Source organism: Tripterygium wilfordii, chromosome 4 (assembly GCF_013401445.1).
Source record: "Tripterygium wilfordii isolate XIE 37 chromosome 4, ASM1340144v1, whole genome shotgun sequence".
NCBI lineage: Eukaryota > Viridiplantae > Streptophyta > Magnoliopsida > Celastrales > Celastraceae > Tripterygium > Tripterygium wilfordii.
Window position 1 is genome coordinate 1,981,243 of NC_052235.1, and position 26,282 is coordinate 2,007,524.

General features: G+C 37.8%; 4 protein-coding genes, 1 long non-coding RNA gene and 1 pseudogene across 6 annotated transcripts; 2 read left to right on the forward strand and 4 right to left on the reverse strand.

Moving 5' to 3' along the window:
• Positions 1 to 1,073: 1,073 nt before the first annotated feature.
• LOC119997857 lies at positions 1,074 to 2,588 on the forward strand. The gene is made up of 3 exons (XR_005468081.1): positions 1,074 to 1,255; positions 1,530 to 1,596; positions 2,371 to 2,588. It is a non-coding gene; the product is annotated as an uncharacterized LOC119997857 (long non-coding RNA).
• Positions 2,589 to 3,703: 1,115 nt separating this feature from the next.
• On the reverse strand, positions 3,704 to 8,126 carry LOC119996020. Of its 2 annotated transcripts, XM_038842518.1 has the most exons (14): positions 7,967 to 8,126; positions 7,839 to 7,876; positions 7,464 to 7,566; positions 7,316 to 7,377; positions 7,057 to 7,107; positions 6,922 to 6,948; positions 6,347 to 6,451; positions 5,963 to 6,070; positions 5,760 to 5,831; positions 5,620 to 5,670; positions 5,313 to 5,375; positions 5,097 to 5,221; positions 4,752 to 4,962; positions 3,704 to 4,605 (listed from the first exon to the last, which is right to left on the reverse strand). In XM_038842518.1, exons 3-14 carry the CDS (start codon positions 7,561 to 7,563, stop codon positions 3,892 to 3,894), a joined length of 1,689 nt encoding a protein of 562 aa, XP_038698446.1. In that variant the 5' UTR covers positions 7,564 to 7,566; positions 7,839 to 7,876; positions 7,967 to 8,126; the 3' UTR covers positions 3,704 to 3,891. The 2 variants fall into 2 exon arrangements, with proteins under 2 accessions (XP_038698446.1, XP_038698445.1); XM_038842517.1 differs by lacking the exon at positions 7,839 to 7,876 and having other exon boundaries at positions 7,967 to 8,125.
• A 440-nt stretch (positions 8,127 to 8,566) lies between these two features.
• LOC119995856 (conserved oligomeric Golgi complex subunit 8-like) lies at positions 8,567 to 13,695 on the reverse strand. Its single transcript, XM_038842310.1, has 12 exons — positions 13,398 to 13,695; positions 13,077 to 13,229; positions 12,378 to 12,526; positions 11,717 to 11,794; positions 11,526 to 11,619; positions 11,353 to 11,427; positions 10,883 to 11,179; positions 10,383 to 10,450; positions 10,235 to 10,289; positions 9,815 to 9,953; positions 9,212 to 9,396; positions 8,567 to 9,129 (listed from the first exon to the last, which is right to left on the reverse strand). The coding sequence occupies exons 1-12, from the start codon at positions 13,515 to 13,517 to the stop codon at positions 8,836 to 8,838; spliced, it is 1,707 nt and encodes a 568-aa protein (XP_038698238.1). The 5' UTR covers positions 13,518 to 13,695; the 3' UTR covers positions 8,567 to 8,835.
• A 629-nt stretch (positions 13,696 to 14,324) lies between these two features.
• Positions 14,325 to 14,983, reverse strand: LOC119996294 (leucine-rich repeat extensin-like protein 3). Its single transcript, XM_038842878.1, has 2 exons — positions 14,509 to 14,983; positions 14,325 to 14,350 (listed from the first exon to the last, which is right to left on the reverse strand). Exons 1-2 carry the CDS (start codon positions 14,981 to 14,983, stop codon positions 14,325 to 14,327), a joined length of 501 nt encoding a protein of 166 aa, XP_038698806.1.
• An 807-nt stretch (positions 14,984 to 15,790) lies between these two features.
• LOC119997501 lies at positions 15,791 to 19,382 on the reverse strand (annotated as a pseudogene).
• Positions 19,383 to 19,537: 155 nt separating this feature from the next.
• On the forward strand, positions 19,538 to 24,647 carry LOC119997500 (peptidyl-prolyl cis-trans isomerase CYP57). Its single transcript, XM_038844573.1, has 10 exons — positions 19,538 to 19,864; positions 20,410 to 20,588; positions 20,670 to 20,771; positions 21,005 to 21,111; positions 21,208 to 21,349; positions 21,601 to 21,811; positions 22,462 to 22,501; positions 22,811 to 23,006; positions 23,411 to 23,551; positions 24,133 to 24,647. Exons 1-10 carry the CDS (start codon positions 19,645 to 19,647, stop codon positions 24,271 to 24,273), a joined length of 1,479 nt encoding a protein of 492 aa, XP_038700501.1. The 5' UTR covers positions 19,538 to 19,644; the 3' UTR covers positions 24,274 to 24,647.
• The last annotated feature ends 1,635 nt before the right edge of the window (positions 24,648 to 26,282 follow it).

A 26,282-nucleotide genomic window follows, 5' to 3' on the forward strand; every position in this document is an offset into this window, starting at 1 on the left:
TGTTCATAATTAGCAGACTCAATAATTTTCTTTAATTTTTCCTAACTTTCTGAATCTGTGGTTCTCTCGGTATTGTTTATAAATTGTTATGATATATTTAGGGTTTCATATATATATATATATATATATATATGCTTATTCATAACTTGGTTAGATAGTGAGGACTATGTCGGATCTTCTTTACTTAATTGAGTAAATATTCTTTGCCAATATGATTTGGGAGGCTGGTTGATCTAAGTATGTTGAATTACAAGCACATCACAAGAACTACTAGCTTAATTAATTAATTTACTAATGTTTGATCTGCTTATATATATCTAGTTGAAAGGTACTGCAACTTCTCTATATATATTGTGCACATGTAATAATCATTATTTTTTTTATGTGCTGCAGAAGATTATTTTTTATGCCTGCGATCCATTATGGCATCAAGGCTACCAGCACAGGAAAATATTGTCACAGGATACATGGCTCAGTGATGAGTTGTGTTTGGCTTTGTTGGAGGCTATCTACCTAGCTAAGTCTCCTTTTATTTCCTTGCCCTTTTTTTGCCTCTTGTGTTTGTTCTTGGTTTCTTCTTGTTTGTACTGTGTTCTCTCACCTGCTGTATTCTTCCCGTTTATGTGTTATATATATCTGTGGCTTATAAAAAAAAGATTGTTTATGAATCAAGGGATATATATGGGTTGCTTCTATTGTGTAGAGACAAGTAGATCTACAAAAATTGGTTTCTGGGCTGCATAACTTCCGTCATATATTTTTGTCAAGACATAACAACCGAATGGTATATAAGTAAAGACATTTCTCACACAAGGAGCATTTTCAAGGCCTAAGAACAATGACGACGACTCATTAACAACAAATCCATACATGTCCGTGTCTTAACGCGGACAATATCTATAACAGCCGGGTCTTTTGGACTTAGACATTTAGTTAGTTTTATTAACATACAAATATGGGTAATTAAGTTGGATAAGGGAGGACAATTTTGTAATTTTGTCAAGCAAAGTTAGAATATAAAGAAAATGGAAATGGATAAGAAAGGGGAATCACCGGCTCTTTCCCTGGAAGAAGTAAAATAAAACAAATAAACCAAGCAACATAATGAAAAAGGTGGTAAAATGGATAAGTAGAAGAAATTGCTCTGCTGCTTTCGTAGAAGAAATGAGAAACAAAGAAGATGAGGGAGTGCGAAAGAAATGACTTTTGGGTCTTGGCAGATAAAGCAGAGATTAAACCCAGCTTCCTCCATCAGGTATACTACACGAGCTCTAGGAATTGTTTTAGTTATTCTTAGTTATGTCCAGATGCCTTCAAGGTTTCTCTTGAAATCTTTGATCTTAAGAACTGAATCTTAGTTGAGGAGTATTCGATCATGGCTTATTCGGTTACGAAATTGTGAAAGTATACACAGCCTTGAGTGGTTTAACAATTGTGGAAGTTAGTTTAATGGTTCCCAAGCATATACTCTGTACGTGATCTATGGATCATGAGGGGTTTAATTGAGGAATTCCTAAATTGGATTTTAGGTGAAGGGCAAGAATCGTATGCACGCTCAGAATGGATTTAGGGGCGCTTGGCACGATTTGGTTTAATGTGAGTCATATCTAAACTATTATTTTTCACTGAATGAATGTTTTCAATGGAAGTTTATGATTATTATTGGTATTTAAAGATAACTTTCTTATATACAAAAGATTTGCTTGAATACATGGTTTGGAAGAGTTTGAACACTTTTATTTTATGTGCTGGTTTATACTTGGTATTTGAACATTTTATGAAATGATTTAATATGAAATGTTTTTGGCCTATGAGACATTTATATTCAAGTATGACATTTTATGACGGAGCGAGTATGGGTTAAAGAGGTCTTGGGATCGTATTTACTGTATATATAGCCTTTGGAGCGTGCAGTAGCCTTTGGAGCGTGCCGTGAGTGTTTATGTTGTCTACGCGCGTATGACGATATTTATGAAATTGTACCCGCTCTGGTTTCTAATCTGTCAACCCAGATGCGTGAGATTGATATGAGTTGTCCATGGCCAAGAGATGGTATTTTAATGTATAATGTATGTTGAGAAACTTGAGATTACAGATAATTCTTTATATAGTGAATATGAGATATTTGATCTCATGGATTTTCAGGGAATATTCAATATCATGGTTTTCATTGGAATATGCAGTTTCATGAGTTTTTACTTTGTATTGGCAATGAAAGACTTCTATGTTTGAAAATCATCGTGGCAGCACTATAACAGATTTCAGATGCTATACCTATATTTATCTGAGATTTCAGATCAGTTGTTTTTAACTTGTATCTTTCATTGGGCTAGAGAGCTCTCGCTTTTATGTTTTAAAATATATTTTCAGATGGTTAACAATTTGAGGGTATTCCACACTTCTAGGAGTCAAGGAGCACCGCTTGTCGAGCTGTCCACATGGAGTCAATAGGATATTTGTAATGTATTTGTACATTTGTAAATTATGATGTAATTAGCAAAGTATGGAAATCCAAAGGTAGGTGTTACAATATCCTTAACGTGTTTGGGCATAGATTTTCAACAATTTTGAAAGACAAATTTTGAAGATTGTGACTTTTGTCTTCTTCGTGCATCGATCAAGAAATAAATACCCGGCCAATTAATAACTGGTTCTATGACTTGCTAATTTTCTATTATTGTAGCCTTCATTTTGGTGTCTATATATAGTAAAGACTAAAGATGAATAACTAAGGTATTGCTAATTTCATTTTGACAGACTACCTTAACACTTCGATCTATACACATGATCTTTCCTTGTTTTATTACCATCTTCCTTGTATTAGAAATCACATGATCACTATGCATGTCTTTCTTAACATTTCCAAAAATGGGTTACTGTGAAAATGAGTAAAGCCTGAGTTAATTTGTTTATATTTAGGTCTGGCGTATCAAATAAAAAAAAGGTTATTAAGTTTATGCTATATAGAAATTAAACTGTTGGGGTTGAATTTTATGGTGAGAAAATCCTCAGTGATTTGTTCTACCATGCACTTTTGTTTGACTGACTTTTTAGGGGTGGATGATAAACGTACAGTTCTTCCATCACCAGTCACTATTTACTTCAAACATCTCAACATCATTCAAGTGATAGTGGAAGAACTAGATCATATATATATATATATATATACAGCAGTTTTCTTATATATGGATCAGATTTGTTCATGCATCTCTCCCACTACACACTATATTCTCCATTTGTGAAAGTGATCGTGGGACGTGGGTTCTTTATAATCTGGCATATCCCAAATCATGGTATATAAAAATATACAAATTACCCTTGGTAGAGTTAAGGAAAAATACTTCTAGAGAGAGGGCATTATCAAGGATACTTTTGCACAAACCAGTTGGGGATAAAGAATGAAGAATCCACAGGAGGAGGATACATATATAGTGACATTGCGCGTTGGAAGATCCTGCATGCTATATTTAATTTGTCATGCATTTTGTTAATTACTGGCTTTCTCTTACTTATGGTGGCAGTGGAAAAGCAACAAATGCTACTTGGATAGTCATTTCTTCCACTGAATTCTACTCTTCAGTCTTCATCGATTGATTTAGGTGAGAACTTGTGTGTGGCGGTGCATTCATTGCACACACTCGATCCAGCGATTTATGCACAAGGATGCTGCGAGATAAGAATGAAATTGTAGGAACTCAAATAATTTCAGTGTAAGAATTACACCATTCAACGCATCACATGTATGTCAATCTTAGAGCAATCATTCGGGAAAACAAAGAATTCATGTTATATCACACTGATTCTGTCAGTATCATTTCATTCTGCAAACCCTTTTCTCGATAAATATAATCAAAAGATTCAAAACTAATGAATGGAAGCTCAGGATGTCTATCATTCCCTGTGAAAATACATGATAATCAATGCTGTATCTCCAATACTCTCGGTAGATATATCCTTTGGAAACCAAGAGCTGACAATACTACTTCCAGATTGATCACTTAATCTCGCCGACCACTTATCAACAAGCCTAAAACCAAATTGCGAAGCAGCTGAAAGTAAAGATGGTTCATCAACTCGGCGCCACACATGGCACAGAACTAATACGGGTTGCTGGTCCTCACTATTGCTTCTGTTTGTCGAAATCAATTCCCTGGCAGTGGCAAACAAGGGAAAAATAGCTTCAGGAACGTACGTTACATCGGTGCCTATGATGACATCAAAGCCCTCACTATTGATTTCCTTGATAGCTTCTATATGTTCTCTGTTTCCCCAATCTAGTACCTTTGTTGACAGTTTAGCAAGCAGTGGTGGTCCAAGGTTAGAATTTACATTTCGGCTCAACAGTTTGAGGGCTTGTGTATCACCATCAGTAGCAACCACAAGGTCAGCTGATTTAACAGCGGTCATAGAGCAGATGCCCCCACAGCCACACCCCAACTCCAAAACTTTTTTCCCAGCAACAGTAATTGGATTTTCTGCAAGGACAGAAGCCATCAAACGGGCCGATTCCCACAGCATCAATCCAGTTGATTTACAAGTGTGTTGGTACTCCTTGGAAAGCGCCTCAATCTTGAAGTTCATCCCTTTGAGGTTGACCTCAATGATCTGCACAATGAACAAAAGAGAATTAGATACATGGACATTTGGGAAGGTGGTAAAATGTACATATTCTGGTTCAACTAGTGAAGTTAAAGCAGGCAAACCAGTGTACGAGGAGACAGAAAGAAGCTGAACATAAATCTAAGCTCTACCTCGTTGTTATTGGAAGGTGAAATACCAAACATTTCAGCCAAACCCTCGGACATGTCAACTTCATTGTTGTTCATAGAATCCTTCAGATTGTTCTCCTTGAGCTCCAACTCCTGAATGTCTTGACCAATAATGCCTACCTTGACTTCACCTTCTGTACTCGAAAAAGAATTTAAACCATCTGAAAATTGGAACACAGCTTGGAGCCAACGCCTATGATCACAAAGCAACACAATTGCACCAAAAATAATGTTAAAAGAGAAGTACCATCCAACATACCCAACGGAAAAGAAAAATTTAAGATTTGCAAGCAAAAATAATAATTTAGTGCACCATTGAACATTTACCGATTCATCACCAACTCACGTGCTCGGTTTTCAACTTGTTTGCAGCATAAACCAAATTCTTTAACATCAAACCCATTTTCTTTAAACAAACTTGTCAAGAAGTCATTTGAGAAATAGAATGCACGCTGAATGACAAAAAATTGGAAGATACACTATGAGTACGTGATATAATAATATAATTGCAACATCAAGAAACAAACATATTTCGATACTTACAGTGCCATCACCCCTGACATAAAAGTTCTCACTGATCTTCTGATCCTTGCAAGAGAATCTTTCCTGTCAATCACAATACATATCAGTATGCATGAAAGTGTGATATTTATCCTGTAACAGCATGTCTATTATACAGTATACCCATATTACTATATTAGACAACCAACATGAGATTTCGTCAAATGATAACATATCAACTGAAGAAGAAAATCAACTTCAAGATGGCACTACAACATGAAAGCTTCCAAAAAAAATTATCATAAGAAAAACAGGTTAAAGAAGGAAAAAAAAAGCATTGCTGATCAACCTGAGCAAGATCACCAGTAGCATAGTCACGGAACAGCACATAACCATTTGGCTGGAGAAACAAAAAAAAGAAGCTTTGGAATTATTTCTCAATAAAGAGTTGATCTTTAAGTGAATAATTTTATTGCACTTAATACTCACCCTGAGGACTCTTTTAATGTTACGCAAAACTAGAAACATCTTCTCCGGCGACACTGCAGATAGCACAAATATCTGCTTAACAGGTCAGTTAACTAAAAGCAACTATTACTTAACAAGGTGAATCTGGTCAGCCAGCATTTAGCATACAATAATCACTTTGAATGATTTTTAAACACTTATAAACAATAAATTTCGGCATATACCATGGTTACAACATCTATTGAAGACGGAGAAATGTGCCTGCTCAAATCGTCAATGGTTAGATCGCACACAAAAGCGTTAACACGGTTCTCAGTGTAGTCTTTATGCGTCTGCAACAAGCAAAGAAAGACCATTATCTATACAACTACACTAACAGTATTAATATAGTTTTCCGAAATGCCCAGATAAATGTGTAATATTGTCCATAACATGTGTTCTGTTCATAACGGAAACATGCTGCCCAGGAAACCAAGCCCCATTTTAGATCTACCTGGTAAATTGGTTACTGTAATATGAAATCATACTCATCTGAAAATCTAAAATCCATATGATAGAATTTTGAACAAGCCATCACCCTAACACATAATAGGACAAGAAAAGCCAACCTTCACTAAGTCAACAGCACGAGATGAGAAATCACATGCATGGACAAAAATTTCTGGGTATGTAGCAATCAGAGGAAAGATAGCGTTTCCAGCACCACAGCCAACCTGTAAAATATTTCAGTCATCACTGATTAGCTATACAAATTAACAGTAGTAGAAGCAATGACAATAGTTGTTTCTGTGACTTGATCCTGTGACATTGTTATGGCTATAACATGCTGATCGGCACCATCTTGGTGGGTTTTCAACAAAGTGATATTTTATTCAAAAAAACTCCAAGTTCTTTCAAAGGTAAAATGGTGAGTTTATCCGACCCTACCTGAGATATTCAGGGTGATCTTGTTCAATTTAAAAGTTCAAGAATTTTGTTCCAATTTCAGACCTAGGAATTGGGAATTTTAGCCTTGTGGTTTCTTGAATTGGGGCTGATTTGGAGGTTAGAGTTTCTGGTTTTGCTCAATCCTAGTTAAAATCTACATCAGTAGTTTAAAAACTGCATCATGTGATATTGATGCATGAAAATATTAGGAGGATAACATTTCAGGCACAATGAAAGGAGGAATATAGCAACTTACCTCCAAAAGGGCTTTTCCTCGTGCTCCCTAAAGATTTCAAGGTTAACAAAAAACCAGTAGTAAACGAAGTCAGAGCCATTGCATTGATAAGACAAACCCAAAATATAGACAAAACCAGTCTTTTATTGAACTTACAGAGAAATATTGACCCCATTCCTTGTCCAAGTAGTGCCGATCTTTGAAAAACTGAAGAAAGGAAAACATAAGAGATCCAGACTTATTGCCAATGCTAGAACCAGGATCATATACTTTTATGAAAAAAAAAATTTAAAAGAAAATTTGGAAAGCAGACACTACTGCCAGAAAAGTACCGGGGCTAAATTATTTTAACCAATTAATAGAACCCAATACGATGCTCAAAGTCTCACTAAAGAGAACCATTGGAAGAACTTACTCTGTCTTCATGTTGCCTGTAGAATCTATCCCAATACTTCATAGCATCTCTTTCATATTTATCTGCCAGCAGATACAAAGTCAAATTTAACATTACAAATCTACATATGAACCGGCACATGCATTAGAAGAAACTACAACGGAGTCACCTCTCCAGAAGGGGGAAACTCCTGTGGTAACGGTAGGATATATTTGTATCTTCTGTGGTTGAGGTTGCTGATCTGCCGAGTCTTGCACGACAGAGTCCATGGCCTGAACTTACGTAATTATCATTGAATTAGAAATTCACGCTGCATATCTAATTTCGTGGTATCTCTTCAGATCTCATATATTCTACAACAGTAAGAAATTTAAACTACAAAACGAGAAAAATAAACCAAACTGTTCAACAATTCACATTCCAGTCTTAAAAATCCACGAATAAGGTCCAAAATCATAGTACTTACACATGGAACATTACTAATCACTGTCAACCACTCATTATACTAATCATAAAGTCCAAAATACATATCATCATTGCGTACCTCCAATTCGTTCTGGTGAACAACGCTCAATTGAAAATCTATTGAGAACAAAAGTACAAGACGAGCATATTCAAATCAAAGCTCCTTCGATAAATAGTTGAAGAGCTTAAGTGAGCAACTACACGTACCTGCGTCTGCTGCACGATCGAGCAAGAACGAGCGAGCGGGAGAGAGAAAATGTGAAGCTGGTTCCAAGACCGTTAGGTGTGAGGGTTTATCTTTGCCCAACCGCAGCGCTTCAAAACCTCGTCAGTCGTCACCAAGACGAACTATTTTGAGAATTGTAAAAAAAGTGCAATTGTCAGCTTTGCCTCTCTAGTGTCAATTTATTAGTCTTTATTCTACAACTGATCCCTCCCTCATCCCTGGCCCGTGGGCCTTGACCATATCCATATGACCAATCCATTATGGGATGCATGAATATAACGTCATTTTTAGGGCCCGGCCCAATTACCTGATTTCTCTTTCAGGCTTAGCCTTGCTCTGTCGGTCGGGCCCAAGCCTATGTTTTCTTGCTTCTTCGGCTGCTGTATGACCGTCTCAAGAACAAAAAAAACATCGTATTTATTATTATCATACTTTATATTATTGTGCATTGTTAGCAATTTAGCGAATAAAAGTAGATTTCTATGACACTCAATTCGTTTGCATTGCAACAGATCCAGTTCAAAAGGCCTAAAAAATGAAATTCAAGTCTAGCACAATGTTATCCTTGAAGTAGTTGGCCATAAGCAGAAAAGGTAGAAGGAGAACTGCATTGCCTAGAACATTACAATACATGAAGCCCTACTAACTTCTATTGCCGCTCTGTATATAACGAACACTCTATAATCTAGTCTCTCCCTCTTTCTTTATATTATACAATCACTTTAACCAATTAACAAATGAATTCTTTTTTTCTATAATTTTCAAAAAAATAACGAGCCTCATTTGACAAAGGGATAACCAAAAATTAAACAGTCGGCCTTTGGTGGTATCAATTGCTTTTCTAGGTGCTTCACGCATCACCTTGTTTTTCATCAGTCTCTGGAGTGCGACTTTCCTGCTCTTCATTTGTTGAGGGAGCTTCTGTTTCAGAAGTAAGTGTATCTCCATTTTCCACCACAGTTATGTCACCATTTTCTGAGACACTCTTGCTATCTGCATCATTGACTGCTTTGGGGAGTTTTCTTGAAGTAGAAACTGATAAAAGGCGGCTGATACCATCATATAAATTCTTAGCATCCATGATAATAGCAGCACCACTGGGATAACAGCGGCCAAAGCACAAGGCACAATGTGGATAGACAACCTGCATCACAGAGGAGTTTATAAAAACATGTCTACATACAGTTCACTTACGATAAACAGCTCAAGTTGATAAGTAACATCACCTCTATAAATGCCCGGCAAAGTGCAAGGAAGAGTCCAGACTCATTTTCTCTGAGCATCCGAGTCGTGTTATACCTCAACAGAGAGTCAGAAACAGCCTGCAGACCTTTTATTAATTCTTGCGCAAGTACATGCTTCAAGCTTATTGGAGCACAGGGTCGGAGCTCATTCATAGCAGTAGATACACCTAAACAATAAATTTTCCAGAAAAAGTGGTACAGCTAAGTTATTCTACAACTCAGCCAATCTTTTAAGCTTCCCTAATCCCTAGTCAATCTTAGAACATGTAAAATACACGCAAAGGAATATAATCACCAATAACTACCCAAGTTGTCTAGTTTAAATATAGGTCCATTGATTGGATTGCACGTCACACTTAGCATAGCAATTTCAAGCTCAAGCTCGTCACACTTAGCTTTTTGCCTTTTTCTATTATTATTAGTTATTCATATCAGTAGTGTTAACTAATAATAATAGAAAAGGCAAAAAGCTAACAGAAATGGTCAATAAAACCACTTCAGTAGTGCTGCAGCTATTTAATTATGAAAACTGCCAAGTACGAAAGCTAGAGTAAAATGCTAATGAGAAGTAGAGAACTGATTTACCATTAACAAAAACTGCTAGAGGTGGATGTTCCATAAGATAAGAGGGAGGAGTCACATCCTCTTGGCTTTCTTCTCCAATATTGTTGGCAGGAAACCCGACAACAGGTAGCGGAACCCACCTATGTGAATCCAAAACTAACTGCAGAACAACCATCAATTACCACTCATCAAATGTTAAAATGTTTGCTTAGAAAAGAAATTTTCCTGCTTGATTTGCATAGTAAAAGAATCAGGAACATGAAACACTTTTAGACCATACAACATATAGCATAGGAAGCGAAGAAAGATTATGGATTCAATAAGAATTGATGAAAGTAAGATCCTACATAGAAATGATGCAGCCCACCCCAAACTTTTGGGATAGAGGCTCAGATGATGATGATGACATATGGTGTACAAACTTCAGAGGTGCTGTTTTACCTGAAAGTTTTCAACTGCTGTACTCATATTCTTCGAGAACAAGTTGAGAACTGCCCTGTAAAGTAAACAGATTCAGTTCTTGCACCTCAGAAGAAGAAAATAAAATAATTTGAAGAAGTAATGAGTGAGGAAAGAGACAGATATTTACTCTTCAAAAAGTGATGGAAGCATGCCTCGGAAATCTAATCCAACCCAACCCAGTCCCATAGCACAATACTGTCATGAAAATAGAGCAAGGTTAGCATCGTTTTGTGTATTGAGTAAATCTTTCATTACTTCTCCAACCAAGTGCAATTTGGTTCATATTAAGCAGTACTAGGCCTCACCACAAGCAGTTATTTTGTAACAGCGAAAAACAAAAACAAAGACGTCTACAGAGTATAAGCTTCTGTTGATTGTTTATGGTAGGCAATATATGATGAGAATTTAGCAGGAGACTCAAAATGAAAGTTCGTCTGTGCAACTCAAATGTCATTGTGAAAACATTGCCTCATATTAAAGCTCTTGAATGCACTCACGTAACAGGGAAAAAAGAAGATTGCGATTTCCATATGTAAAAAGGAGAATAGAATTTCTGTTATGATACTGGAAAAAAAAACAGACAATCAAACTAGGAAATTCTTCCAGATTAAAATGTGAAATTCTCACCATGCACTGATCAAGAAGATTTGACAAAGACCCGCCTTCAGTAATTTTGGGAAGCAGGACTTTCAACGTTTTTAGGTGTGAGGTAATCTGATGCATGGTCCAACTAAAAAGAAGCCCACCATCAAAATTTTCTTCACTTCCTGATGTGTCATCAGCAAATATTGCTCGATATTGGTTTACAACATCAAACAGGTGCGTTCTCTGGTACTGTATCATCCCTTTTAAGTACTCATAAGGATTTCTTTGGTCCAGATCTTCAATAATTCCAGTAAGCCATGCCTCTCGGCATCTCAAAAACTAAAAGAAATGAGTATCTTCGTCAAACATTTTACGAAACAAAACACAGAAGCAACTTTAAATGGGCACATAACCTGCCAGAGAGTCAGCTAGAAATATTAACTATGCTGTTTTTCAGGACACACAAAACACAATTTAAATTACAGTTGCCCAAAAATCAGCAGGAAGCTTACCTGCAAACGGATTTCATACTCGCTAAATACCCCTATACGACGTAAATATCCAATAATGCGGAGGCATTCAGGCAACTGCATTGCACGAGCACATCACAAAAGTACTTGAGAATTTCCATCGATGCACATGGAATAGTCAAGTTGCTGTGACAAATATTACTATTGCATAATACCTGAATCCTAGAGCGAAGTTTCTGGAGAAGCTGAGATAGAAGCGATTGGGTGGTCTGCTTAACTTCTGCAGCCAAGGCTTGAATGACAGGCAATCTTTGACAAGGGGAAAGACATTCTCAGTGAGCTCCATTCACTAAGACTTAAGCCAAAACAAAGTCATTTGAAAAGGTAATAGAAGCATATAACTCACTTTGGATGCATGGTTGAGAGTTTGCAAACAAATGCTTCCAAGTCAAGAGCCTCGTCATAATTTCCATTCCTCACACATCTGCAGAACGATGTGCGTCAATAAAATTTTAAAACTCTCCTTCTGCCAATGAAGTTGCCGACATGTTCCATGAAAATCAGCAATGAACTTTTGAACAGTAGATATAAACGAAACATCTCAAATGACCGCTAAAGACTTCTACTCTGAGATCTTTACCTCCAAGAATGAGATCATCCTATTTCACTCTTCCAAATTCAAGAGAGAGTTTTGTAGGCAAATCTTCCCATCCCCGAAGTGCTTTTGACAGTGCAATAACTTCAAATTATCATTTTATTACTTATTTCTTTAAACAATAAATGAGTGATATTCCTCATTTTATTTTGGGAAATCTTTCTTTCTGCAAAATCTCAACTTATTCACGCAATTAGATCATCACCAGTTTTTTTAATTTGTTCGATAAATAGATCATTACCAATGGCTCGGACTGATATTAAAGACATGTCAAATGCTAATGCCAACAATGAAGAAAAGGATTAGGAAGTAATATCAACATCACAGTCTCTGAAATTCCATTGGTATCCCTAGATCATTGCCCAATGATTTACTAAAACAATGGGACAAAAAAAATTTCTCAAAAACTTACGTGTCCATGAGCTGAGGAATTTCCAGCAAGTCTAGTAAAGTACTGTGATTGGCTAGTAAAGTTTGGTTCATCTTCCTCATCTCTAAGATCTGTTCCGCAGATTCAACGAACTCAGTGCAACCAACCGTCAGCCTTGGGATCTCAGTTATCTGCCAAGGAGAAACAATGTATAATATATAGTCCAATTAATAACACAATATCCATCAAATCTTATGGCAAGACATCAAAAATGTTAAAAAGAAAACCAAGTGAAATATTAATGAAGCTGACTAACATTTTTTTCATGAACAAAGCTACAATGCACAAAAGACCAAGTTTTGTACATTAGTCCGACCCTCTCTTAGCACACTCGTGAATCAATAAATACATCCAAATGACAAAACTAGATGACAAAAACAGCAAGGAAGCCTCATAAGAAAAGTAAAAAAAGGCTTATTATTAGACTAATTATTCATGTTACTTTCCATATGCACCAAAAAGTGTTTGACACATAAACATCCTGCAGTTCGAACACATAAGGTTTCTTATGTCAAGTCCAAGTAATCTAATTTGAAACTTATTCGAAATTAGATGTCCACTGCAAAGCAGTACAACAACACTAAGTATCAGACAACAGCACTTAGTATCAGACAACAGAAGTACTATATCAGAATGTGGAAACAACAACGGAAATTTGAAAGTGACAGCAATCCCAATTACCATAGATTCAAGATGCTCATCAATAGAAGACACCTCCTCTCGAATTGCAAGCAATGCATCAGCCGCAGCAATGAATGCATGGTAGTCCTTCACTGCCACCTCTTGCATTTGCCTCTGAATTCGCTCCGCATCCACCCGCAGAAGCTCTGGTTCCTGTAATGCATTGATAAGAATTCAAGCCATAACATGTGCCAGTGCCAATAATCAACCGTTATTACCCCGTTTTCCGGTTCACATTTTTTTCAAGCAAATCAATCAAAGAAACAACTACTGTAAACATACACAGGAAGTTGTTTATAATAGTATATAAAGGAGAAGGACCTTGTGAAGGCGATCGAGAGTGAAAGAGAGGAGCTCGGAGACGTAGGACTGCTGATTGACGGAGGCGAGGGGGAGGAGACTTGCCACCGTAGGCGTATCCTCTCCATTTTCCATCTCCATTTTCCCCTTCTTTTCAAATTCAAAGCACAATGTAATTGACTATCAAACTGAACAGTCGATTAGGTTTTTGGATCCAAACAGTGAAGCAGATCCAGAATCGGAGTAAATCCGATCGAACCTACACTTCGTCACCGTCGACCTTCTCCGGATAATATTTGTTGGATCTGACTTCTGAGACTCTAGCCTTCTGTTTCGTGAACAAGTTCGGTATTATCGGGCCGGGCTAAATTTCTGGCCACGTCAACATACGTGGGCCTCTCGTTATTGTGTTGCCTCGAGCCTTTTCTCACAAGTTCGGGAATATCGGGCCTGGGCTTCACCCATTGCTTTATAGCTAAATATATTTGAGAACAAACTTTTCCATCATGGATACCTTGTTTGCTACGAAATCTCAAAATCTTTGATCTACGCTTGTTTTTTTTTTTTTTTAATCGAGTTTGGACATTCGATATGGATCTAACGCACCGAAATCTTCAACTGACAATAGGATAAGTTGGACCAAAACAAAACGCATGACAACTTAAGGGTATTGTTTCTAGAGGGGATCGAAGTAAGAGAGATTGACCAATTAGTCTATCATGCAAACGATTGAATCTACGCTTCCTGTTAAATCATATACCCCATAGGATGACACGTAGCTACTAGAACCATTGTCATATTGATTAGTGATGTAGAACCAAGAGCATTATCATCTCATATTTGCAATATGAGTTGGAGTGATAAAGATTTTGTGTATCGCTCTCGTGATCAGGGTTCAAATCCCTCCTCTCGTTTCCAAAAAAAAAGTGTTAATGTTAGAAGCCAGAGTTATAGACCATAAGGCAACGAATAACCTGAAACAATTCAACAGCTAGCATAATTTTTCAACTCTACAAGCTGGAAAAGATTGATTCCATATTTACCATTCAATTACAACATCTAAATAACCATTATACCCAAAATACACAAACATGAAACACCAACAGTACAACAAAACTTGACGTGTGAATACAGAGATTAGATGCCTTGGATGCATAGAAATAGTAGTAAGGAAAGGCGTAGTCAAGTGGTCCTGCTGTAGGTGGCGCGTGACCTGAAGGAGGGCTGTTGGAACTAGAAGGAGGAGTGGGGACAACAATTATTGGTGTATTTGATGAAGGCACTGGTGGTGATGGTGGAGGCGGCCGAGGTGCTGGTGGTGGTGGAGAGTGATAGTAAGATTGAGGAGGGGATTGATAAATTGGCGTCAGCAGTGGAGGCGGCGGTGGTGGCGGTAGTGATGAGTGTGGTGGTGGTGTATGTGATTTTACTGGGGAAGGAGGTGGGGAACAAATGACTGGACATGTACCACAATCACTAACACACAATAAACCTGTTTGATCTTCAGAGTTTGCCCTGGCAACCATGACAGTTACCAATACAGTGACCTTCACAAGCAACCCAAGCCATTTTTTTCTTAGAGGGTTTAGAGTATTGAGACAACCCATCTGGATCAGTTGCAGAGACTTCAGGACCAGATTGAGTACTTGGATTCTGATTTACAAACTAGCTTCATTTACATGTTCTGTGGCTTTATATGGACAGAGCCTAAAATGAGGCCTATAAATAGATAACCTGTTTCATGCGTGTTAATGGCTCAACAAAAAAAAATGATTAGAAAATCTTCTAGGAGATGAATATAGATGTTTCTGAATTGGCTGCCAGTGTTCTATACTACATATTAGCTTTATTATCTCTTTGGGTTGTGGAGCATGGAAGTGTTGTGTTCTTTAATTTTCTAGGGGAGAATCCTAAAACTTATTTGATAATCACATTCCCACTTTTTCTTATACCTTTCTCTAAACATAATCCACCTTTGAGGACACCTATTCTCTCATCAGAGTCTCCCTCCCTTTATGCTTTCTTCTTTGTTCAGATATGCCTTTCTTCCACAGAGTGATATTCTGAATGTCCCTTTCCATAGCAGGTTCTTGGGCCTTCATTCCTGGCTTAGGATATTCTGTATGCTAATCATTCTGGTTAAGAAATGTATGGTGCAATATATTGAATATCAAGATAGTAGAGTCAGAGTGTGTGTGTATAAAAGAATAAGGAGTATAGTGAAGGGAGCTGAAGATACATTTCTACCAGTTCACAATTTTTTCCTTACGAGGGAACTCAGTTCCACCCATTTCCATCACATCTTTTCTACAAACAGCCTTCCAGTATCGGTTGTTGGCTTCACTAATTTGGATCTTGATTGTCATGTGCTGCCATCTTCTGGATCAGATTTACGTTTCATTCTAAGATCGTAGTTCTTACTTGTCACTTCCTAGCTATACAGCACCAAAGGGATGCATAGAAAAAGTAAATAAACAGATTTTCAAAAATAATGCATGTAATGGTAAACGATAAACTTGATTTGCATTTGACAGAAATGGAAATGCATCAAGTCTGATGTCTATGGTAAGCCATAAACCTGATTTACAGTTGTCAAGGGGGATTGTAGCAAGGGGCTACCACTGTAAGAACTGCTGCTTTGCCCATGACTGTGACTATGGGCCCTATTGCCATGTCCAGAGTGTTGGGTATAGCCATTACTGCCGTGTGGCTCAGCATTTCTTCCGAGATCTCTAAGTCGGTTGAGCTCTGGCACGATAACCGTCACAAGATCAGGCCTGTCCTTCTTCCTTAACTCGACACACTTTAGGGCTAATTTAGCAAATTCTAGAGCCTCTTCAACAGGCCAATCCACCACTGCTGGGTCAAGCATATCTGCAAATTTACCGTTTTCAATAGCCCTCCCAACATGATGGGAAATACCCATTGGAGACTTGGCTGTAATAATCTGAAGTAACATTATCCCAAGTAAGTATATATCTGATCTTGTAGTTAATTGTCCAGTTTGTTGATACTCAGGATCTATATAGCAAAATGTCCCAGCAGCTGAAGTCATGTGATATTGGGTGACGGTATCAGCAACAGAAGGTGGGACTAACCGTGCTAGGCCAACATCGCTAATCTTGCTCACATAGTTCCTGTCTAAGAGAATGTTTGCTGGTTTAAGGTCCCGGTGCACAAGGGGTTCTGGCTTTGCTTGGTGGAGGAATAGAAGTGCCGTTGCAATTTCAGCGGCTATCGTAAAACGGTTCCTCCATGAAAGTGGAGGGGTGTTGCCTTTACAAAACAAACGATCTTCTAAGCTTCCACGGTTCATGTATTCATATACCAGGCATCCATACTCAGGGCACGCTCCAAGGAGTAGTACCATGTTTGGATGTCTAATGGTGCTGAGGACCTAACCTATAGAGGATCATAGCACAGAGAACATTAGTGTGATCATGGAACACAAAGTGTCTCGTACTAAAAAAGGGCGTGGTTGAACTGGCAAATTGATGTTTGAATGAGTGATGAATAGTTTGAAGAAACTGGTACTCTTTGTTTGCTTGAAACAGATTAGGAGGTTTAATAGGCTGGTATCAATTAGAAAATGAAAGTTGCAACTAAAACTTGTGTGGCGCCTACCTCTTGTTGGAATTGCTTCTTCCCTTGAGCAGCGTCAGGTCTCAAGACTTTTATGGCAACAGGAGTGTGATCAAGTTTACCTTTATACACAGGTCCATAACCGCCTTCACCAACTTTATTTGAATCTGAGAACTTGCTGGTAGCTTCTTCAATCTCTTCAATGGTGTATTTTCTATACCTTATGTCATTTTTTGCCAAAGCTGTCAAAGCACGGTTCTTCTCTTCCTCCTCTCGCTTGGCTTTCATCTCTGCTTGCCTTCTTCTCTGTGCTTCCATCCCTGCTAGTTTTTGTGACATCTCAGCTGCCTCAATAGCAGCTTTGGTCTTAGACTTCTCCATCTCTGCAATGGCAAGAGCTGCCTCTCCTGCGAGCCTAGCTTCCTCAAATTTATGAGACTCATCCACTTTCCATTGACTAAGCTCATTGGTCTAGATCCAGAAAGTAGGCTTCAGCAGATTAATATATTATGAAGGCATCATAAACTAATTTACAGATAGAGCACAAAATGGCATGATTATCAGTTGTCATTTCCAGAAAATGAGGCATCCCACATTTCAACTAATTTTCCATTTCAGTTAATCTGGCTTCTGGCTTCTGACTACCAATCATCAGCCACAGAGTTCTAAGGATCCATCACATTTTCGTGATGCATCAAATCATTTTTTTTCGTATGAGAAACCTTATTGTAAATCTATTACATGTAAAGTCTAGAAAAATGAAATTACCTTCTTTTTGGCCGAGAGTGCTTCCTTGCAAGCTGTGCTGTACTTATCCATGGTCTGTTTAAGTTCAAGCTTTAATCTTCTCATCTCGGCATCCATATCTCGCTGCAGTTCATAATCAAATTTTTCCATGAATGTTAATTCTCCTTTTGGTAAGACAATATCATACCTGTGTGATATTTTACCAATCCAGTTGCACATACTGCAGATTGGGAGGCTGAGGTCTTTCTGGGTGAATTTGACATAACAGAGAAATCTAAATTTTGGTCTGAGACATCCATTGAGCCCCTAGAAAATCCATCCATCATATCAATCTCATCAGAAACAGAACTGCGGCTAATGGAGGACCTTGGCGCATAGACTCCAACATCAATGTTGTCTAACGAGAGACTAGGTGAAGCACTCCTGGCTCTTTCTCGAACTGGTCCTGTGTAATCACTACTCCTGTCAAACGAAGTCCTCTCTGACGATGCATTTCTTAATGATCCCTTTGTGATCTGTCCTCTGCTTTGTGTTAATCAAGAGGAACAATGCTCAGAAATACGCAGGATATATTATAAATAAACAGGAGACTAAACATCAAAAAAATCTGATGGTTTATGCATTTGTACACTCTCCATTAAACTATTATAAGTCCAGCTGATTTTCCTACCTATGTCCATCCTCGAATTCAGCACGGTCTGCTAGCTGTACGGATGGAATCCTAGGGGGAGCGGCAGTATTTGCTGCAGGACGTGCTGCTAATCGAACTGACATTATCTTCCCTTTGGATATGACATAAACAGAACAATAATCTGGTGCAGATTTCATCAATGACGATGGCACATCTTGGTTCTTAAATTTCCTATGATCCCACGACAAGGTACTTTAACATTATGATTCTATAACAAAAAAACAATTAAAAGAACATGATATCATGGCTTTTCCCTTTTCAAGAAAGTGACCTCGTAAGAGCATTTCTTGATGATGAACCAACAACAATAGTGCTGATTACATTTTGCTGATGTAGTCTAATAGAGCTTTAGATACATCATTATCTTCAATCACAATCTCCTTCAATTGCACCTAAATTCGACAACAATTTCTTATATTGTTGAATCCCAGTTTATTTGACAAACTATATTTATATTTGCGAATTCAAAGACAAATATATACACAGAATTACCCCTTTACGGGCACAGTATCCTCTGTAGGGAACGAATATCTGCGGCGTGTCATCAGCCTCAGCATCACCTTCTGCAAAACTCTCACCAAAAACCCAGAACAATCCACCATGAAAATCATACTTAATACATCTCATTAACACATTGTTAGTGTGAAATAGCAATAACATCATCAACAAGAGAGAGGGTACCTACGATTACTGTTTTTTTGCTTCACGTGGATGAGAACGACAAGTGGGTTTGTGATCACAAGATGATCAACCGCCCAACGGACAGCGTGCTGGCTGTTCTTATCTTTTTCAATGGCAATCGTGGTGGCATTGACGAATGAAAGACCATCGTCGTATGATGGAAAGGGGAGAGACATTTTTGGAACTCTACAGCGCCTCCGCCGCCAGCTCCACCAGTGTCACGGAGCTCGCGGAGGTGAAGGTAATTTTGAGGAAGGAGACAATAATCTGACCGTTAAGCTTCCCCAGCGTCGCTCTCTGGGTGTAAGGAAAACCACTAAAGGTAATAACTTGGAATAACGTCCATCCGTTTTGTTTAGAAGTTTGACCAGGCCCTCCAATGGGCGACTACGGTGTCGTTTAATGTCATCTTTTAGTTTTGTTTTAGATTTACCTCGTTATTGTTTTACATAAACGGCGGCACTTCGAGACTTGGAGTTTGAGGTCCCAAAGTGGCCAGGGGCAAGAACCGTCACTGAGAGAAAACATCGAACAATTGAAGGGCGATTTCGTAGCGGCTAAGAAACTATGTCGTCGGTGTACGTGTTGGAGCCACCAACGAAGGGGAAGGTGATACTGAACACGACGTATGGACCAGTGGACATCGAGCTCTGGCCCAAGGAGGCCCCCAAGGCCGTCAGGAACTTTGTACAGCTCTGCCTGGAAAGTTACTACGATAACACCATATTTCACCGTCTCATTAAGGGCTTCCTAGTCCAGGGCGGAGATCCCACCGGCACTGGCACAGGTATTCCTCCCACTTTCTTTTGATGTCTCTCTTTGCGAACTAGCGATGATGTAATATGAATTTTATGGTTTCGTGAAGTTGTTGGCGGATTAATTCATCGTCGTCAAATGCTTTAATTTTTTGTTTTAGGGTTTACTGCGGTGTTCGACTGGACGAATCCAGTCACAGATATCTTGGTGTTTTTAAGTTACGCACTATGGTGTCCGTATTTGTTGCACTGTAATGGGACACTTGGGGTGTGTATGAATTATGAATTGAGAAGACTTTGCAGTCAGCATGATTTTTCTCCCAATAATCTGTCAAACTTTTAACAATTGCACTAAAATTTTGAAAGTATGTAGTAATTGGACTGTAATTGTTGAACTTGTGCTGTGTCTGAGTTTTACAATGGTACTCAATTACTTGGCGAAAACACGGAAAGTTGGAGCTATTTTTATTTACATTCCATGTGCTTTTTACTTTCATAGTTGATTTTTTTTCGTGCACAGTCTTTCTTTTGGTGTTCAATACCATTTTCTGCAATAAGCTATTACCAATCTTTGCAGGAGGAGAAAGTATTTATGGAGGTGTGTTTCCTGATGAGTTCCATTCACGTCTAAGATTCAATCACAGAGGCTTAGTTGCATGTGCAAATGCTGGCTCTCCACATTCAAATGGTAGTCAGTTCTTTATATCCTTGGATAAGTGTGAGTGGCTTGATCGAAAGAATACTATCTTTGGAAAGGTAATAACGATTTTATTTCGAATTTCTATGCCAGCTGGTTTGAGACTGTGAGTGCTGATGGATATTACTCTTAGTTTTCAGGTTACTGGGGATTCAATATATAATCTTCTTAGCCTTGGGGAGGTAGAAACTGATAAAGATGATCGGCCTTTGGATCCACCCCCAAGAATAAAATCAGTTGAGGTATGATATTGTTTCATTGCCCAAATTTGTTTATGCCAATGCAAATGTTTCTTGTGTCTGTGTTTGTATTGGTGGTTGTTAAATGGACTTCATCAAGCTGTTTAGGATCTCATGCTGATAATCGTGGACGTGACATCAGTTACCATGTAATTGTATTTATGTAGCATTTTTTTCACTTTGCGGAACCATACATAATTATGCATTGTCCACAACTTTAACTGGTTTAAATACAGGTTTTGTGGAACCCATTCGAAGATATTATCCCAAGGGGACCTCCAAAGCCTATCATTCATTCCACAACTGATACTGAAAACAAGGACTCAAAGAAGAAAGCTGTGAAGTAGGTTTTCCTCCAGCATAGAAGGAGAGTGTTTTTTGTAACATGCTGTTCTTAATTTCATTGCTTAATGTTCATGCAATATTTCCATTGATGCAGAAAGCTGAACTTGCTTTCTTTTGGAGAAGAAGCTGAAGAAGAGGAGAAGGAATTGGTAACTTTAAAACAAAAGATTAAGAGCAGTCATGATGTATTAAATGATCCTCGCCTTCTTAAGGAAGAAATTCCAAGTGCCGAAGTGGTAAACGTCCAGCATCCATTGTTATGATAAAAATTGAACCATTACAAATTTTTTTGGGTCCCAGGTTCAAGGTGTAAGCTTACTACAATTGATGTGAGAAACATATCTCATTAGCTGTCAATGAAATATCTTTTAGCTAGAAAATACTTTATATGTAGAGACTCAGACATATGCATATGTCCATATGCTGCCCCCAAACGTCGAGGATATCCTTATGATATAACTATCTTTGTAAATTTTCTTCAATGCAGAACGCTTCTGAAGCTAAAAGAACAAGGGATATGCAGTTATCTGTGAGAGAAGCTCTAAGCTCAAAGAGAGAAGAGTCACTGAAGGATGTAGAAGCTGAAGTTTATAATAGCGATGATGAGGATGATACCGTCTTTGATGCAAGAATGCGTCAGCAAATACTTAAGAGAAGGAAGGAACTGGGAGATCAGCCACCTAAGCAAAGGCAGAATGGTACGTTGATTATCTTTGGTAACTTTAAGTTGTGAATTTTCCTCTGTTCAGTGTCGAACATAAAGCTTCCTCTTTGATTGTCATGAAAACACTAGATCTTATCTCCCCATTATCGGAGATAACCTTGTCTTTTAGAAGAGAAGTAGACTGAATTATCGTTGTAGCAATTTGAAACTGAAAGGAGTGGCGATGAAGCATTCTAATGGAAAATGTCATCATTTCATTGGAGCTGCAAATTACCCATGCATGATTTAAGCACATTAGTTGAATTCTCAATGCCAACTAGTTCTCCAGAATTCTCATTGTCATTTATTTCCATTTACTGGAGAAAGCAATTTTCATGGAGGATGTTTGAATTCTGGAATTACTTTTTAGATACTCTAGCATTGTTATTTAAATTTAATTTTTACAATCTTTTCCAGAGGAATTTATTGCTGGCTGGAATGTTATTATATTTATTCTTTATAACCTCACCTCCAATGCACAAGACTTTTTTGTAGGAGTTGTTTAACCTTTAAAATCATACATCTCCTCTCACTTGCTCAAACAAAAGAAAAATCATATCTCCTGCCATTTTATATCCATTATTTCTTTCATATTGCTTTAATTAGTAATACAAAACTTTTTTATGCCACATTTGATTTCTGTAGGGAGCTCGAGCCCGAAAGACCGTCAGATTGCTAAGCCAAGGTAAGGAATATCTTTTTTCTTTCTGGGTTCTGTTGTTTGAGGTCATAAGTCCTAAAGAAAGGTCCTTGTTTCTGTACTTTCTACTCGGGACATGTTTAAAGGCAGCCACATCATATTTTCACGTGTGCACATATTACCATGTAATCTTTTAGGTAGAGAAATGTGCTTATAGTTATAATTAGTATTTGGGTCTTATGAAGATTATCTTCTTCTGTCTTGAAACATGCTAAATCCCCCCGCCCTCTACCCTCTATGTATGCAACTCAGATTTATTGCAAGTTCATTGAAATGTTGTTTTCGTCTTGCAAGGTCGAATGTTGATTTTAGCGACGATGACCAACCAAGGGTCGAAAAGCTATCCTTGAAGAAAAAGGGCATAGGATCAGAAGCTAGAGCTCAGCGCGTGGCTAATGCCGACGTGGACTTGCAGTTGTACACTGATTCTCAACGCGAAAGACTATTAACAAAACAGAAGAAACGCAGAATCCAAGGACGTGAAGATGAGGTATATAAAAGGAAAGAAATAATAATAATAAATACAAAAAGGAACACTGTGTCTGGAACAGCTATATGCCTAGTCATCTTGTTTAATAATCTGAGCACTATTAATGGGGCCTAATGGAGATTGGGAAATAATTTGAAAATTCAAAAGCTGGTAGTTCACCAATTTAGGAGCCGTACGTGTGAGGTGTTTTTGTGGAATTAGATGGACATAATAGTGTGCCAAAGACAATTCGAATTGCCAAAATGAAATTCATGTTTTGTGCTTAAAGGTGAAAAAGAAGGAAAACTAAATAACGGAATGTCAAGACAGGTATTTCATAATTTAAGTTACTGTGGAAATTTGAATACTCATCATTGTTCTCCAATCCTAGTTTTCCTTTTTTGTTTCTGCTTACATTACAATAGGTTTTGGCAAAGCTTGAGAAGTTTAAGAGCGCCATCTCTACGAAATCAAGCAACCCAAGTAATGTTTCTATCGGTGGCAATGATGAGGATCTATCTGACTGGCAAACAGTGCGGTTAAAGTTTGCTTCCGGGCCAGGGAAGGTAAGTTTTATTTTATTTTATTTTATTTTTGTATTCTTCATTTTATGTTCTTTTCAGTTCTCTAGAAGGTAATGGTCCAAGGGAGAGGCTTACATGTGAGGCAGTGCACTCCCCTTCCCCTGTCCTCCCCTCCGATCCCCAAAAATCAAACTCCCAAGTTCTGGGCTTGAATTCAGGATCCATATTCTGTTAGGGAAGGGAGCTGTTGCCTTGTTCCCAGAATATACGGGCGCACTGTTATTTATCAGTAGTGTTTTGATGGTGTGGGCCATGTGGTCATCGTATTTAGTTGTGGTAAAAAACAGTCTGCAGTCACAGAGTTTCTGGGTTTTTTTCTCAGTTTAGTCAAAGTGGAAAAAAGCATAACAATTATAGTAGTTTTTAGAGTAGATGACATTGGTGGGGTTGTAGAAGATAGAAATCATAGTCTCTTTTCAGATGTTGAAATTGCCTTCTTTATGTATAACAATCTTTGTGATGAGAAAAAGGCCATTTCATACAGTTGTAACCATAATTGTCGATTAGATGTGTTCTCTAGATATCACATAAAATCTTACTTCTTATTAAAATGCATTATGCAGGATCGTATGTCTCGCAATGAGGACCTGAATGACTATGTTGTGCATGACCCTCTTTTGGAGAAGGGAAAAGAGAAATTCAACCGGATGCAAGCCAAGCAAAAGAGACGGGATCGGGAATGGGCTGGCAAATCTCTTACTTGATCTGTACTCTGCAAACTTTCAAGCTTTTGGTTTATATGGGATTGAACGACTTGGTTTGACTGCTAGAAACTTGCACTGATATCAGCATACAGGACCAAAAACACTGGTGGAACATGAGGAGCAATTTTGACTCACAACTTGTTCTTACCTCAAGCTTTACCAAGAGTGCCTTCAACAGCTAATAGTGCAATTCTAACTAGATTAAGATGGAAATAATCCAAAGGTCCTGTACTCAAGAGTCAAAATGTGTATGGATGGATTATATAGGATTGTCGCAAATTGCATGATGAAACATATGAAAGGTATTGCCTCCCAACTTTCATTCTTACTGCATTATTAGATTATGATTGCCTGATAAGCTTTATATGCATACACACACATATGTATATATACATTTTTTTCTCCTCTCATAAATGCATAACGTTACTTTGGGGGTCGATGCACATGTTTTTCAGCAGGATTTGTTAGGTGATTAATTTTTTAATTAGCACATGTTAGTTGAATAATCGATTGCATTAATTAGAAGCGAATGAAAGGTCTAAAGTTGGTGGCTATTTGATTTGATGCAGTTTCTTGATTGATACATAATCATAAATCCAAAAGATTTGGGGGATCAACCAATTGAAAAAACTAGATAATTGGTTCTGCTGGTGCTGGACCTGGTTTACACCTGTCACAATTTTGACAATACAGTCAATACCCAATATAATTATATAATCCTTAAAATTATTGCACAATCAAATAAGTTTCCTCCACACAAATATACAAAACAAGTCTCGCGAATACATTATCTTTTCTTTTTGCTAACGGACTACAACCAACAAAAAATTTCGTACCAATGATATAATAAATTGAGTCAAAACCCATTTACTCACAAATTGCCATAACCCAGGAGTATGTGCGCGCGTGCATTTCTTTTGTTTAATTAATTTTGCTAGAAAGAATGAGTAACCACATGACATACTCTTTAGGTCAATTTATGTGAACTTTAATTATCAGTACTTTTATTTAATCAAAAAGCACGTAAGAGTCTTCCTTCATACACAAAAGTCGCAAGGCAATGACATAATAAGAGTTTAGATTGACAAATCTCTGCTTAAGGGACAGTACATGAAAAAGAAACGAACCAATCAAACCGTTACACAACTAAAAACAGGATCATCAATTTTATCAAAGAAAAAACATTGGAAATCTTCAGGTGGGGGTTATATGTCTAAGAAGCCAATAATTTTGGGGTTGATTTATTTTCCACCAAAGCTGTCAGAGTCGGTCACCGAACCCAGGGTCAATGTAAGTTGAGAGTACATTATTGTCTGGGAGAAAAAGCTGATTGTTGATCTCCTTTAGGCATGTGCCTAGCACACGATCTATTCTTACAGTTGCAGACCCAAGCGAAGCCAATGGCAGTTCAGCGGATGAGGGCCTTGCAGGAAAAATCAATGTAGTTTTAATCAATCAATCAATGTAGTTTTAATCATTGAAGTTCAGAGTCAGTTCACCAAGTCTGTAGGATCGTAATACTAATAAACAAACTAGATATTTGGGTTTAAAACTGCAGTCACTTCCACTACTGCGAGCCCTTAACTAAATGATTCGGGCTTTGTGTTGTGTGAATGTGATAGAGAATCCCACATCGAAAAATGATAGATTTAAAGTCTAATTTATAAAAGAGTACATACCTCCTATTAGATTTGATACAATTTAGTGCAACCTAAACCCAACTCAGATTAGTTAAGATTGAGTTGATTAATTTTTACCCTAACCATACCCGATCGGATCGGATCTTGCCTAACTTAACTCAATAATTGTTAAATGCAAATATATTAATCAATGTTGAAGGACACAAAGTTAATCCTTGATTCAACAAGGGTTCAAATTGGATGTTTGACATTTGACATCACCGACCTTAAAAAAATATTTTGTGGTAATTGAGAATGACACCATACGATCATTAGATCCGTGCGCAAAAAAAAATGTCATCTGACGATTGGGTAAAACTCTACACGTGA